The following is a 14,867-nucleotide window of genomic DNA, read 5'->3' as shown; positions in this document are numbered from 1 at the left end:
AAAAAACCTGCAAAAATGCTAATTAAGATATGATATTTTTATTTTGAGAACTGGGTGAATTACCTCAGGATTTGGAATGAACTGTAAATTTTGTCCCTCTGTATATTTCTAGTGCTTTTTAGGATTGTTTTGAAGACAGTGAAGGTAGTAGATACACAGCTTGGCTGCAAAGAGTAAGGGATGCTTCCAGATAAAATCTGTTATGAGTAATGGACCTCACATTCCTCTGATACAAAGACTTCTGCTAAAGTGCCCTTAAAGAGGGAAAGTTTTCTAAACTCAGGAATAGGTAAAGGATAATATGTAAAAGCTCCGTCTCCTATTACCACCCAAGCATAAGCTGGGTCCAGCGTTTGTCCTGGAGCTCCAGACTTGGTCAGTAAATAGCAGTAAACAAAAGCTGGTGAGCAGATGCAGTCTGGCTTCCTAGAAAATACCTGAAAGGCCGTTCCACTCCAGCATCGACCTTCCCAGTTCGTGAGTCGAAACACTCCTTCCCTTTCCACTGCAAAATCAACCAAACAGCAGAGAAAAACTGTCCTGAGGCAAAGCAACTTTCCAAAAACTAAAAAAAAAAAAAAAAAAAAAAAAAGCAATTTCAAGGAAAAGGATCCAAGAAACTTACCCTGAGCAGAAATCTTGTCCCTTCAGGGGAAGAGTGATGCGATAGTTTGGTGAGACTTCTGTGGGTTTAATGGTTTGGTATTGGCCAGTAAAGGAAAGACCAATAGTGTTGGGAAGGGAGGGAAGGAGGAGGGAAGTGCTTCTACTTAGGAATTAAACAAAAAAAAAAAAAAAAAAAAAAAAAAAGAAAAAAGGCATGACAGTCATATACAAAAGATGTTTCTGTGTTCAACTTACCTTTTTGAAGGCTGGCGTCATTTTATGGTCAAAAGCCATACAGTGTTCACTTAATTTATGGGCAGCAAGTATTGGTCTCCTTTAGAACTCATTATATTTCCTATAATGTAATGAGTTCCTGTATTACAAAGCTTATTTTGACTTATTTCCTTTTCCCGAGTTGGTAGATGAATGGCTCTTAATAACCACACAAATCAGCCTGGCGTGCAGGGCTCCAAATAAGTGTCACGGCATCGGTCAACAGGGCCCGATGTGTCCAACATCCATGGGCTCATGCAGAATCACACTCGTATGGGTCTGTCAGTGTCAGAGTTGTTCTTTTGTCTCAGCAGGGAGACACAGGGCCATAAACTCTTCTACATGCGGCAGGCACTTGCTCTTCTCCCCTCACCAGGAGAAGTGAACAGCTCTACTGGACTGTGCAGCTCAGCTTGTCCATCATGTCTACTTAAGGACTGCCTTGCGTTGGCTATGAACGAAGTCACTCCGCCTTTGCACGTGGGACGCACTGTGCTCCTGACCAGGGGTTTTTATCAACCCACGGGTGTGCACGGCTTCTCCCTTTCCCGAGGAGACCCCTCCTCATAGGCGGTGTGGTGGCCAGGCTGTGTCACCTTGCTCAGCGTGGTGCGGCTCGAGCTGATGTCTGTGACCCAACTCACGTGGCCACGCCAGTGCGCGAGCAGGTCCTTGGAGAGGCACCTGTCAGGAGGAAGGAAAGAATGCACCTCTCCAGCTTATTTCCACCTCGGGCCTCATTATAACAAAACAAGGATTGCCAGTTGGACCAGAGTTGAGCCAAGCTGGGATCTCTGCTTCTCTGGCAGTAGGTCCAAGACCACCAACCTCTGTGTGTGCAGAGCATTTTACCATCACAACATCGGGACAAGCTGAAGTTCCCTTGGTCATGGCTGGACTTGGACCAGGATGCTTCAGGTGAAAGGTCATGGGTTTTAAAATTGGCTTGACAAAGTGTCCTGTTCTTCCCCCCTTCCTAATTAATGGTCCTGTCTAGACCCTTCTCTCAATCGACTCCACCTCCATCACTGGCCAAAGCCGACACCTGTCCTCACTCCCTCTAGCAGGCTGTTTTTCATTCACAGCCCTGAAGTCTCCTTTCCATCAGTCCAGGGTTATGTTGCTGCACTTTCCAGGCAATAGATAAAAAAATAGGATTGACAAATGAGTTTAGCATATGACTGTCATGCATCATTTATTAAAAAAAAAAAAAAAAAAAAAAAAAGGCTAACTGGAAGGTCCATCTGCTGCTTGTTTGCTTGCCCATCTGGGAAATTGAATTTAAATTACGGCATTGCTTTCGGAGCAGTTTGTAATCCCAGTATAGAAAAGTCATACGTTTTTCATGGGATGGGAACAGCAGATAATAAGAGTTTCTGCAGTTAGCATGGTATCAAGTGTGAAGGCAAGATACGCTTTAAAGGATTGCTGTCGTAGATGGAAACAGCCACAGAAACAGCAGTTCTGGGAGAAGACATTGAAGCACTGCCATCAGCTTGCTTGCATTGGCAGGGTGTGTGTCTTCACAGATACCCACAGCTTGATTCACATTCTCACTGAAAAGATGGAATAACTTCCCAGAGCCTGTAACAGGCTCACCTTTATGCAGAGTATGAGGTTTTTCACTCTTGGTTTAGTACGGTATTTTTCTAGCATCTTTTTGATTTGCAAACTCCTACTTTTTTTCCAACTTAAAACAGGCCTGCTTTCTAGCTTAAGCTCTCTGAACTTGGGGGTTTCATGGACCTCAAGGTGAAAATTGTTGTAGTGTGAGGCAGGATGGTGCTGTGGTTTTGTTTTGCTTTAGGAATTGTTAACAGAATAATCCCATCTGATGTTTGTGTCTCCAATTATATATGGTAGTAAAAATAGTAAAGATAATAGACCTGCAGCTGCGAACTCGGATGCTCTTGTGCTAAGCGCTGTCCGAATACAGAACAAAAAGTCAGTCTCGGCACCAAAGAGTTTAGACTTCAAGTACAGAAAGATGGTTGCAGACTGTGGGAGGGGAATGGGTGAAACAAACCAGTAGGGCCATGCTGGTGGTTCAGCTGCTGTCAAATATCCTTGCGAGGGTCCTGGTTGTTTACAGGGAGTCTCTTCCAGAAACAAAGGGTTAATGAGAGCGAAAACTCTGGTTGAAATTTAATGAGCAGTCAATGAGGGGGGCATCATCAGGCAGAGCACCGGAGCCAGAAGGAGGGAGAGGTGCTCAGGAGGGCACGAGAGGTGTCCCTGGAGGGACAGGGCAGCTCTGTACCCTGTTAGAGGTTTGAAGAACAGAGAACGAGACCCAGGCACAATGAGAGGCAGTTTGTGAAGTGTTGATTAGAGGGGTACAAAAAGTGCACCATGCTAGGGTTAGCTATGGGGAGCTTAAATTTTGGATAGCGATAGATCTTCAGATATTGATCTTTGGCCATATTTGACCCACCCTTCTCTTCCTGCTGTCTGTACACTGCTTAAACCCCTCTCTTCTGTGCACCAAGCGTACAATTCATCTTCTCTGTCCTTACTCCTCTGAAAGCTATAGGTCTGGTATGAACTCAGTGTCGAAGCGCTACCTTTACTCAGTGGAGAAACAGAGGCAAGCAGTGGACGGTCATCTACGGGAGCAGGGTCTAACTTGGGGCTGGTGAATTATTTTCTTGGGGTGTCCTGTCTGTGTGACTAATCCTGTCATGACACCTAACCTTCAGGCAGTTAAAATTAGCTGAAAGGAATCCTGCGCCAGGTCTCCTCTTTGACTAAATCCCTTATTAAATACCTATATGTTTTTGAAGCGTTAAAAATAACGACTTTAAAAATGTGGTAAACTTCAAGTTCCCAGGGATACGCAAAACTACTGTTTCTAGAGATAGTTTTCTGTATTTTCTGACCCTTGTACCAAACAGAAGAAGGAAAGTTACAATCCATTTCCCGTTGCTAATGTTACCCTCCTAAGAACTGGAAACCATTTCTGTGATGGGAGCTTAGACAGGAAGGGGTGAAGTCGACAGTTCTTCCGATGACCTCAGGGAATTTTCTAAATATCAGTGTTGCAGTATTATTTTTCGCAAAACAGATGCAGCACTGATAATGAACACTTTGTTAGTATAACATATATTTTTTATCTACAGCTGACCAAACATAAAAATCCATGATCAAAAATGTTTCATACCACCAAATGGAAGCAGTGAAAGAAATAATAATAAAAAATCTTTTCCACAGGTTTTCCCACCAGCTCTAGTTCTGATGAGCTTGAAACTACAGCATTTATTTGAGTGTCTTCACAGGTACTAATTTACATGTCAACAAAGCTGATATGAGCTTTTAACTCCTGATCGCTTTAGCAGTTACTGTGCTTGACCCAAAATCCCAGTCTTGCCAGTTTCCCTAGATGCAAAAGCCTCAGAAGTCCCCAGTATAGCTGTCAAACCCCTCCTGCTATTCTATAATGCTAACGTGCTTTCAGCAAAAAGGACCATGATACAAAGGCTGGTAAGGATATTGCAATGGGTGGCTTTCAGTGTAGAAGTAGCTTGATGGGGAGAAATTAGTAGGTACCAGATGTCTCCTTCATCTGGCAGAAAAGAACAACCAACCAAACAACAAAACAAATAAAACCGAATGGGGATAAGCCAGATGTATTTAAATACGGAGCAAGCCACCTCCTCTCTTGGTGACTTCAAATTAAGATGACTTTGAGAGAAGTATTATTTGACATCGTGTGCGAGTTGTGCTTTAGGAAAGTGTTTGTGACTGTGTTTAAAAAGGGCTAAGTGGGTAAAATACAGTAGCTTACTATGCACAGGAGTATTATGATGACCTACTGTTTCTTTCTGACATGAAGAATTTTAAATTCTTGCATCAGGTTACCTTCTCTCAACCTCTCATTGCTTTATAGCACGTCATCATCATCTTCAAAGTAATTTTCTTTCTGAAATAGTCAATAAACCCTCAACCCCTGAACCAATCCTCCTTATTCTCCTCCATGAATCTTTTCTTGCAACTGTTTTCCATTCCCGTGATGATGTTACTGCTGATCTCTAAAGTCTTTTCATTTCTGCACTGAGCGTTTTCTGATTTTGCTTTTATTTTTCTAGAAAGGTGACCTGTGCCACATGGTGACACAAGGACATTTGATAACATTACTGAAGTGCTGCGCCTCAGCTGCTGCTGCTGACTTCTGTAGGACTTTCTGCCTACTCGATCATTGGTAAATCAGCCTCTATATACTCAAAGTGTTTACATTTCAGAGACATATTTTGGGAAATACTTAGACTGTACTGAAAGAAACAGCAATTTTAACATTTATTTCAAGCTGTTGCAAAGTTTGTCTCACGTTTCCTTGACAGTTTGTCTACTCAATTTGTTAGTGCTTAGTAGATATTAGAAACAACCTTTCAGTTCTACTTTCTTCTACATTTCATGCAATTACTTTAATTTAAATTCTGCAATTGGGCAGTTAGAAGTGGAATATTCCTGAAGCAGTCTGAAAATTCTGTCTATTTTTGTTGAAAGGTAGAAATGAGAATTAATAACCAAAAATAAAATTAGATTTGAACTCTTGGATGACAACTAATTTCCTGTGTTGTTTCTAGAACACATAAAATTACTCTGATAACACAGCTGAGGAGTTCATTAAATACCTGTTTGGTCATGTACAAATGAGCCTCTTTGTTCAGATGGGGAAGACTGATGGGGAAGTTGACCCAGATGGGGAAGACACTAGCGAAGTTGACCCTTATTAAAGGTAAGATGCAACTTTAGTAATTCCATTTTTTTGTTAAAACATTTGCATGCAAAGCAAGATTTCTTCGTACGAGTGTCTTCCTGTTTGCTTATATTCAGAGAGGCTGTGTCACCAATGGTGATAATGACTGTCAATACTTAAATTATATGGCCAGACGGTGGGAATTGCCTGTTTATAACCAATCGTTTTCAATTAGTAATTATCACAACACATCCAGGGTGAAATCCTATTTGCTGTAAATGCTGAAAAGTATATAGCAGTGCAATGTGTAACCTGATGACAATATTATAGTCTTGGTGTCGCTCAGGCATTCAGGCGAGTTACACTAAAGCACTAATGTATATTTAGTTTGTACCACTAAGGTAGTCCCTGTACAATACGAGTGCTAAATGATTGCATTCTGTCGTGGGTGACACTTAGTCTTCAGCACCAAACTTTAGAGGGAAAACTTCTTCACTTGATTTCTTCTGCTTTTTGAAGATGTACTTACTCTGTGCATTGCACAATATGGTACATAATTGCAATTGTATAACCATGCAATTCTACAAGAGCTTTTAATAAGCGAATCTCAAAATGTTTGAAAGTTGGTACTTGAATAAACATTAACTCTGAATTCTGCTTCAAAGCTTCCGAACCTTTTGCATATATGTTTTGAGCTGCAAATCTCATGAAAACAGTCTCTGCAGTGGGAATTAATATTGTAAGATTCTATTTCTTGTCAGGCTGGAGGTACTATGAGAATTGTATTTTGGTGTTTCCACAGCTGACTATGCCAGAACTAAAAATCCAGAGGTGCAGAGAAATGAAAATTAATCTGATAAATTAATAGGTTTTGATACATTTTCAGTATCACTGGATGCCGTGGTAGCAGGGGGAAGGCCTCTTGCTTCACAGTTATTTACAGTCATCCTGATGAATTTCTAAAGGAGATCATTTATGACTTGCAGACTGTTCCTCCCATAAACATTGATCTCTGCACAGGTTAGAAGGAAACTCCAGGATAAAGAGCACTAGCTTTCTAGTAATTAAGTTTTAATAACTTAATCTGGTAATACCCCAAACTTAACACAAAATTGCCAGTTAACCATATGCTGCATTGGGAAAGGCAGCATCACCCTCTTCTGTACTTAGCTCAATAGAAGACTTAAATGTTATTTGAAACAGAAAAGTTAACTGTTCTTTGAGAGCACATACATGAGGATTTTCTTTTATCATCTATTGTTCTAAAAAAGCATTGCTACAATATCCATAACTGCTCAGATAGCGAGACAAAGACATTGCCCAAATAATTTTGAGGTGCGTTTTTCTAAAGCTTTGGGTGGTCATTGGATTCATTAATGTAATGCATTCAAAATTGCTGGCAAATTTCTTCCAGAACCATGTCATTCATTACTTTGTATGTATCTATGTACCTTGAGGGCTCCATTAAAAATTACTGTCATTCATTAATGAAAGAAACAATATCTGTGAGCTTCAGTACACTTACAGTTGTACTAAATTATTGGATGTTTGATGAACAGTTGATTTTTAAAAAAAGTTTGCAACCCTATTGAGTGAATATTGATGAATAACATACATACTCTCAGAAATAAAGAAAAGCTTATAAGGAATAGAGAACAAGAATGTGCATGCCATAGCAGCCACACATGTATACTTTTCCGATTTGTTGACTACTCTTTGGCAACTTTGATAATAGCAGCGGAGAATTACAGTATGAGTTTTGCCAAGGACTCAAAGAGTAAGAATTATGTCAGGAAATCTTTTTGTATTAATTATGTATTTTTCCTCCTCTTTTCTAAATAGTTTTTTCCTAAAAAGAAAAAAACCCCCTGTGCTTAAAATGTTAATTTCCTGTAAAAGATTATTTCCTCTGCTTCAGGAAGTTGGCACGCAGCAGACCACTTTTAAATCAAGCTGCAAGCCGGTACTGTAAAAAACAAAGAGTTTATTGGTACCAGACATGGGTAAATAAGTAATTGACACTCATGCTATAACAATAAGCAATTCCAAAAAAAACAGGGAGCTGCCAGAATAAACAAGTCTGCAGTGAGCTCCATCCAATGCTGTATATCCATCAGGGTCAGTCCCATCAGTGGTGGTCAAAATAATAGCTCTGGGACCATCTGGAGTTCTGCAACACAGCAGCCGTCTCCTGCTTTTGTCTCTTCCTTCCTTCTCCGCAGTCTTCCAGTGGGATCCCTAGGCACAGGCAGGCTGCGAGCTATAGCAATGTTGTCTGAACGATGTGTCTGAGGGTTGGTGACAAATCTAAAGCCTCTGGAATTACTGGGATTTGGATACACAGAGGACCAAGGTGAGAGGCATGCTACTGCCACGGGGACGTAGGCTCGACACTTCAGTTTTGAGGGACCAGAATGACTCGATCAGTCAGGCCTCCCTGCTTTGGGTCAGTGCTGTGGGGATGCGGCTCAGGAGCAGACGGAGCACGTTTGCCCTTCCTCTGTTCTTGGTAATCGGGTGGGGTGTGATGAACATTCACGGGTTTTGCGATAGCATCTAATTAAATTTTGAGACAGATTTTTCCCCTATCCTGCCATTTCAAGCTTCTGGACTGGCTCTCTCCAGTCCACCCTCCCCATTCCCACCACTGCCATTTGCTTTGCTTTTTCCTTACATCCTGCGCCGCTACCTTAAGGAGGTCCGTATAAAGCTGGCAGAGCAGTAAGGTAAGAGAGGGGGCTGCAGCAGACATTCGCCACATTTCAGCAACTGACAACAGTCACATAAAGTTGTAGGCAAAACATAAGGTAAGAATGGGTATAGGGTCTGTGTTGAACTGTAAGCACTCTTTGGTAGCGGTGGGCATGTTAAAAACTGTATTAGATAATAAGATACTTGAGCAGAAAGTTTCCGTTCATCTCAGTGAATTGGTATGATTTAAATGAGGGAGCACAGACCTCTAGACTAACTCTGTTCCTTCCCTCCTGCCTAACGCAGCATCAGAAAGATGCTATTCATCAGACTGGTGAGCCAGGTAAGAAAGCATAACTTTATTATTAGTGTGATTTGAATCAAAATTAATGATGGCTTTGTGTGGAGTGAAACTGTGCCTAGTGCAAAAAACCAAAAAACCCTGCATTGCCTTTGTCAGGGACTACGGGTGAGGTTGTTTTGGGTGGGGGGTGGAGGTGAGGGGGTTGTCTGTGGCCATCTCCCTTCCCCGAGGACAGTTATTTTCAGAACACTCCACTGACAATCCAAAGAAAGAGCTAGGTTTCTTTATTTTTTGTAAATGTGATTTTGTTATCTACATAACTCTCTTAGTAATTAAGTTTTGGAAAGTTAGAGGATAGATCTCAAGACTCCTAAAAGCCTTGGCTTAGAGTATCTGTATATGAGTTTCTGCTGGTTTTGACATTCAGGATATCTTTTTTTTTTTAAATTATTTTCCTAGTAGGAAAGGAAACTGGAAGGGATGAAAAACTACAAATTTTCTTTGATAGCATTTAACTTTTCTATTGAGGGTGATGATGCAGGGCTTTGAAGTGAAAGCAGAGGAGTGGTGGGTTGGTGACAAGGAACAGTTTAGGAATGTCTCTTCTCAGCCTCTGCCCAAGACAGTTTGTGGTGGTTGGTGAAGGTTTTTTTGCTGTTGTTGAGGCAACAAGCAGGAAAGAATATGCAGAAGACGGCTTGAATTCCAGTAAATTGTGGTTTACGTGTCAGGTGCTGGATATATGTTGTTGAAAGTATTGTTATACAAGTAAGTGCATAAATCTATTTTAACTGCTTTCTTTAAAAAAAACGTTTAAAATCATAAATACTATGGGTCGCAAACAACATAAGACAAGTAGTACAGTAATAGATATGCACCCACATTTATACTGTTATAGAGTAGAAACCCGTTATTTTTAGGAAAGTTAAGTATTTCCAAAGAGATGTTGCATCGCTGAGGCAATTCTAGGCTAATAGGAAGAGTATTTGAATTGTTCAGCAATACTCTCTTCAGTACTTGTGTCATGACAGCAGATTTCTGAAATGTTGCTGAGCCAAAGTCACTCTTAATTCCCTTGATGAGTGACACAGTGAGTGAGAGCCATTATCCCAAATTTAGCTGTTCTTTTATTCTCAAATTTATGTATATTTCCCCCAAATATTAACTGAATGGCTTCTAAACAATGAAACTTCAGTCTTGTGAAACTGCTTGCATGCTAGCTGCTCAGTATTTGTGGTGTGCAATGAACAGCCTGTGCCTATTGTTTTTGTTCCCAGATTAAATCTCTGAAGGCTTTGGCAGCCTCAAGCTCTGCTGAAGTCATTGGGCTCTGAAGATGCTCACAACTTTATTATGTCGCTGTTAAGTGTGTTAAAACTTTCAAAGGCCTACCCACCAAATAACAGTAGCAAAACCTTTTCATTTTGTACAAACACTAGTGTGACTTGGAGACCATTCCATCCTCCAGCCATACATCTGTTTGAGCAAAGGGTTACCAGAAACAAGTAGTAAGGATATTGAGACCATTGCTCAATAAAACCACAGGCGTTATTTTGCAATATGTATTGAGCTCTGCAGGGGTTTTCCTGGGATCGGAACTTGGCTGGATTTAGTAATGTTTTCAGTTGTGTCATATGAGTCGTTTCATGTCATTGGAGCTGAATGCTGTTATTGGCCATTTCACAATTACCAGTTAGTTATAGATCTTGCAGCAGTGCATTTGTATGCTGTAACCTACAGCAAAATGCCGTGTATTTTGAACACCAGCTTTACCCACTGTGAGTCTCTCTGGTATGTATCACTATCCAGGGAATGTGTCTGGGTACCTTTCCTATTTAACCTGGTTGACTGAACATTATGCATCCAGGCACATTATTTTCAAAACTTATTATTGAATGCTTAGGTGTAAACTGTCTCCCAAAAAGCATATAGATAGTTGCCACTTATGTAAACTGGTTTTGTAAAAATGACATGTGGGGATTTTAAGATAATCTTCATGTGTTTTTCCAAAACTCAGCCTACATAGTGCTTTGGTACACAAGTACAATCAATCAATCAGATGTTTTTTCTTGTACAGCTAAAATATATGGGTGGTTTTTTTCAACAGATTTGCATATCTTTCCAGAAAGGACTACTCTTCTTAGGCAGCAGGTAAGGAAAAGAATATGGGTAAAATATTTGGGGAGGAATGGGAAAGGACATTTAATATATTTAATCTTATTATACATTTTTCTACATTAAAGTCAATAGGCTGCAATATATTCTGCTACAAAGCTTTGTGTAAGAAATATCTCTATAAGAAAATACATCTCATTAAACATTTCCTGTAAATAAATTATCCCAAATAACTATGTTTTGCAAGAGGAAAAGGGGGGTGGGGCTGGGGGGGGGGTAGGCTAATGATAAGAAGAGCTAAAAATTGCCAAGAGCCCATTTCTGCAACCACCCCTGCTGACGCTGGGTATCATTTTCTTTTATATGTAGTCACTATGGGAGCAACAGAGCTCCTCTGCCGCATATGTGCTGTGTCACTGGAAATAACACTTGCAAAATTTGTTCCTGTACTTTTTTAATAACTTGAAATTATGTTATTTCTAAGCCTTATTCCTGTTTCAGTTACACTGGAAAAACTCTGAAATAAGCAGAGTTGCAACGATAGGACTGCAAGATAAAATTCTGAGACTATTAAAAAACAGAAGACCCTGTCTCTGAGCAATCCCTCTACGTCAATAAAAACTAGCTCCAGTAGGGGAAAGAGGCATGTGAAATACTCTTCTTATTTAGACTCTTATGAAAGATAAAGGCAATGTAGCTGAGCTCTGTGTTCTAATTAGGATGTCTGAGTCAGGTGGTATAGCTAAGCTGTAGCCTTAAAACAACCACTGGTGGAAAAAGGTGTCAGGTATGGGTGACATGGTCTTCAAAGTTAAACTACATGCTCGTCTACCCACGTTGTTCAGAACTGATGAAACAGAAAAGTCCCTTGTATTACAAAAGATGAAAATGGGTAACTATCAATGGGTAATTACAACTTAACTTAGCAGTAGGTCAGTTATAGAATCAGACTTCTTTAAAGAAATATCAGCCTCTTTACCACCGTCTATACAAAGGAGTACTTGCAAATAAGTAAAACGAAAAAAAGTTTGAAAAGACCTGGGAGACAAGTCAAAGGATAGAGACTGTCCTTTTTTTAACCAGTACACAAACAATGTAGAGTTGTCAGCTGTTTCCACAGTCCATGTACTTCCATCACTCCTGGCAGAACAGTCCAGACTGAGAGGACATCAAGTTCAGGCTGAATACAAGCTGGAGGCTGGATATGCTGTGACATTGCATGATGTTTAACAAGTTATTTGCCATCATACCGTCTTCTTACATCCTTTTCTGCAGAAGGGGTGCTCACAAGAGCCAACTCCTTTTTCTTTGCTGCCTCTAAGAAACAAATCTGTTATACTTCTGCAGAGTGCCAGCAGTAGCCCGTTGCTACCAATAAATGTAAGAATTTGAGTTTGTAGCCGTATGCTCTAAACACCTTAACAAATGTCTACATCACCTGTTAGCAACAGTGAAACAACTTCATAGCTCTTCATGTTAGGCACTCCACCACTCTGCTATTTCATTTGGAAATGTCTATAATGCAAGTATGCTTAGGCAAGGAAAGTATATTTAGGACTAATTAGCAACTGCCTGTATATAATTCTGGATTCAGCATGCACGTATTTGCTTCATCTGTTCAACCCAATGTATACTAGTAGTAAACGGAGGCAAATACAAGCGATTAAGTGCCATACTATGACATTGAACTACGTAAAGCATTTCGATTTACCTATGTATAGGAAACAAAACCCTGTTTAAATGCCTCCTCTTAGAGAAACTGCTGTTCCCTTGAAATTGTGAGATGGCAAGTTTTCACCTCATTCATGGGGGCCGCAAAACATAGCACTCTTGTCCTGCAGGAGTGCTTTCTTTGCTGAAGTGTCAGCCCTGAATGACAAGGGCATGTGGACATTCACAGTAACTTTATTTCCATTTCTCATACCTGCAATGTGGCCAATAATGTGTTGACAGATTAATCTTCCTGGCATGCACTGCTTCCTATAGGAGTACAATGTATACAATTTATTCAGCAGTCATTACCACGCTGGAAACTCACTGTAGCCCTAACACTGAACCCCTGAAACATCACAGGACAAACACAGCAAGGTAAGTGACATTAATTTCCACTGTACTTGTTTGCATACTAGCATTTCCCACAAACTGTAGAAGTTATTTACAGAGGAGCTGCACAGGAGGAGAACTCCAGCTGCACTTGTGTTTACCACCAGCTCAAAAAGAAATGCATTTGGTGCAACTTCTACTCCTACCCTAACTGTTACTTTAGCCATTCTGCTTTCATTTGCAGTCCTCATTTCCCACCATGCCGTAATGCATTAAATACATAAAGCCACAGTCACTTAATACTATCTTCCCAATCCTCATTCAGATTTTCTGGCACACGTGAAGTCTTGATTTAGAAGAGGAGGTTGCATCTTTCCATACTTTGCAAGACAGCCCCTTGGCACAGTCACATCGTTGGAAAATCTCCAGTCCATGGGACCCCTTCTTGCGCTGTTTGGTGCACACCTCCCCCTGATGCAACACAGGCTTGCAAATTTTGGTCCAGAAATGGCGAGCACAGCAGTGTCCCTCAATACAGTCTGATGACCGTAGGCAGGGATCGCCTTCATGTCCTAAAAAGAGCAACCACACTATTTTACCTCATGGGAAAATGTGAAAGTACAGATTCAGTGCAGACTGATGCAAATGAAGCTCAGAAAAAAAGGAGAGATGATATTTCCATCTGTGGCTATTTGAAGGATGTAAACACAAAGGAAGAGATGAATTAGGAAGGTGCAAAGGGGTAGTTAATGAGACCTGCCATAGGACTTAGTAAGGAGAAATTCAGCCGCAAGATTCTAAGCAGAATTGCAAGTCCTTAATTACTTGACTGTTACAAGAGGAGGATACATGCAGTCTTGCACAACTGAAAAATGGATTGTCAGTCCACCTCTGATACAGAGAAGAAAGCAGATGCTATTTCAATCACAGGAACTGTTGACTGATGTTACATCACTTTTTGAGTCATGCTGGGAATTCTCACCATAGACATTCATTCCCTGTGAAATTACTGCCTACTTCTGTTTTGTATTGCTGTATCTTAACAGCAATAACATGATTCATAACATGAAGGAACAGAGCAGTGTAGTGCAAATGTGATCTTACCTTTTATGTGTGACAGCTTGGAGCGTGGCCTCCCTAGGTTTTGCCATCCCAAATCCTTGCTAGCATAATGACCGTTCTTCTTGTTGCGTGGCCCTTCTAGAGCAGGGATGTGAGGTGTAAGGATGCTTTCAGTTACCGGTATGCAAATACCTGCAAGGAAAAGACAATCGGTCAAAGATTTGAACAAGAGGAAAAGCAGACGAGAGACACAAACAGACGAGGACCAGGAAAGTGCTGGGGCTTGGCCTCAGCACTGCTCAGCTCTAATCACACCTCTGTCCCTCATCCCCAGCACCCAACTTCATGGCAGTTCTGCTTCACTCACTGCCAGATAGTCTCACTCTCACTCTGGCTTTATGGTCTGAGCACCTGGAGAGTGCCTCGTAGACATGTCTGTCCAGGCTCCAGAGGAGAGTATGGGAATGCAGACAGTATGGTTATAACCCCCCCAGTGAGAGTAGATCAAGGATTCATTCAATCTTTTTTGCTTCCTTAAAAATACGGGTTCTATGCAGTCTTCCAGTGAATCAAACCACGTTGAATGCAGTGCTGTGATTTCAGTCAGTAGCAGCAGCAGTTTTGGGTTTCCCCACCCCAAAATAGGAAAGAAAGTCTAGTAGCGTTAAACATAGAAATATTATTAAAGAAAATGGAGTGGAATAAAGTAGGAAATTAATTTTTCTTTGTTTAGCAAAAGAAGAACAGTCACCCAGAAAAAAATACTGTTCCTGAGAACACTCAGAGAAATAGATGCTGTCAAAATGCTGATTTTATGGAGGAAAATCAAGAAATGATTGACATACCATTGTTGCAACGGTTCCCAGGGCAGCACATGCCATCTCTGTGGCAACGCTTCTTCTTCCTCCGGCACATCATGCATGCAGACGTTGCTTGATGAGGACTGTGACAGTATCGTCCAACTTCACATTCCTTATCATTGGTACAAGGATAGGCCTGGTGGGTAAAAGAAAGGTTTACAATGAAGCACTCCTTTGTACAAGGCACATATGCAGCCCATTAAAAAAACCCAAAACC

General features: G+C 40.8%; 1 protein-coding gene across 3 annotated transcripts in view; it reads right to left on the bottom strand.

The window, feature by feature from the left end:
* Window positions 1-10,968: 10,968 nt before the first annotated feature.
* Window positions 10,969-14,867, bottom strand: part of DKK2 (dickkopf WNT signaling pathway inhibitor 2) — a 136,762-nt gene continuing 132,863 nt past the window's right edge. For all 3 annotated transcript variants that reach the window (XM_049815471.1, XM_049815470.1, XM_049815469.1), the window contains 3 exons: window positions 14,636-14,786; window positions 13,833-13,982; window positions 10,969-13,300 (listed from right to left, as the gene is read on the bottom strand). In XM_049815471.1, the coding sequence (XP_049671428.1) occupies window positions 13,050-13,300; window positions 13,833-13,982; window positions 14,636-14,786 (552 nt within the window). In that variant the 3' untranslated portion in view covers window positions 10,969-13,049. The remainder of the gene's footprint in view (window positions 13,301-13,832; window positions 13,983-14,635; window positions 14,787-14,867) is intronic.

This window comes from Accipiter gentilis, chromosome 12 (genome assembly GCF_929443795.1).
Source record: "Accipiter gentilis chromosome 12, bAccGen1.1, whole genome shotgun sequence".
Classification (NCBI taxonomy): Eukaryota; Metazoa; Chordata; class Aves; order Accipitriformes; family Accipitridae; genus Astur; species Astur gentilis.
This window is presented reverse-complemented; position numbering and strand designations above follow the sequence as displayed.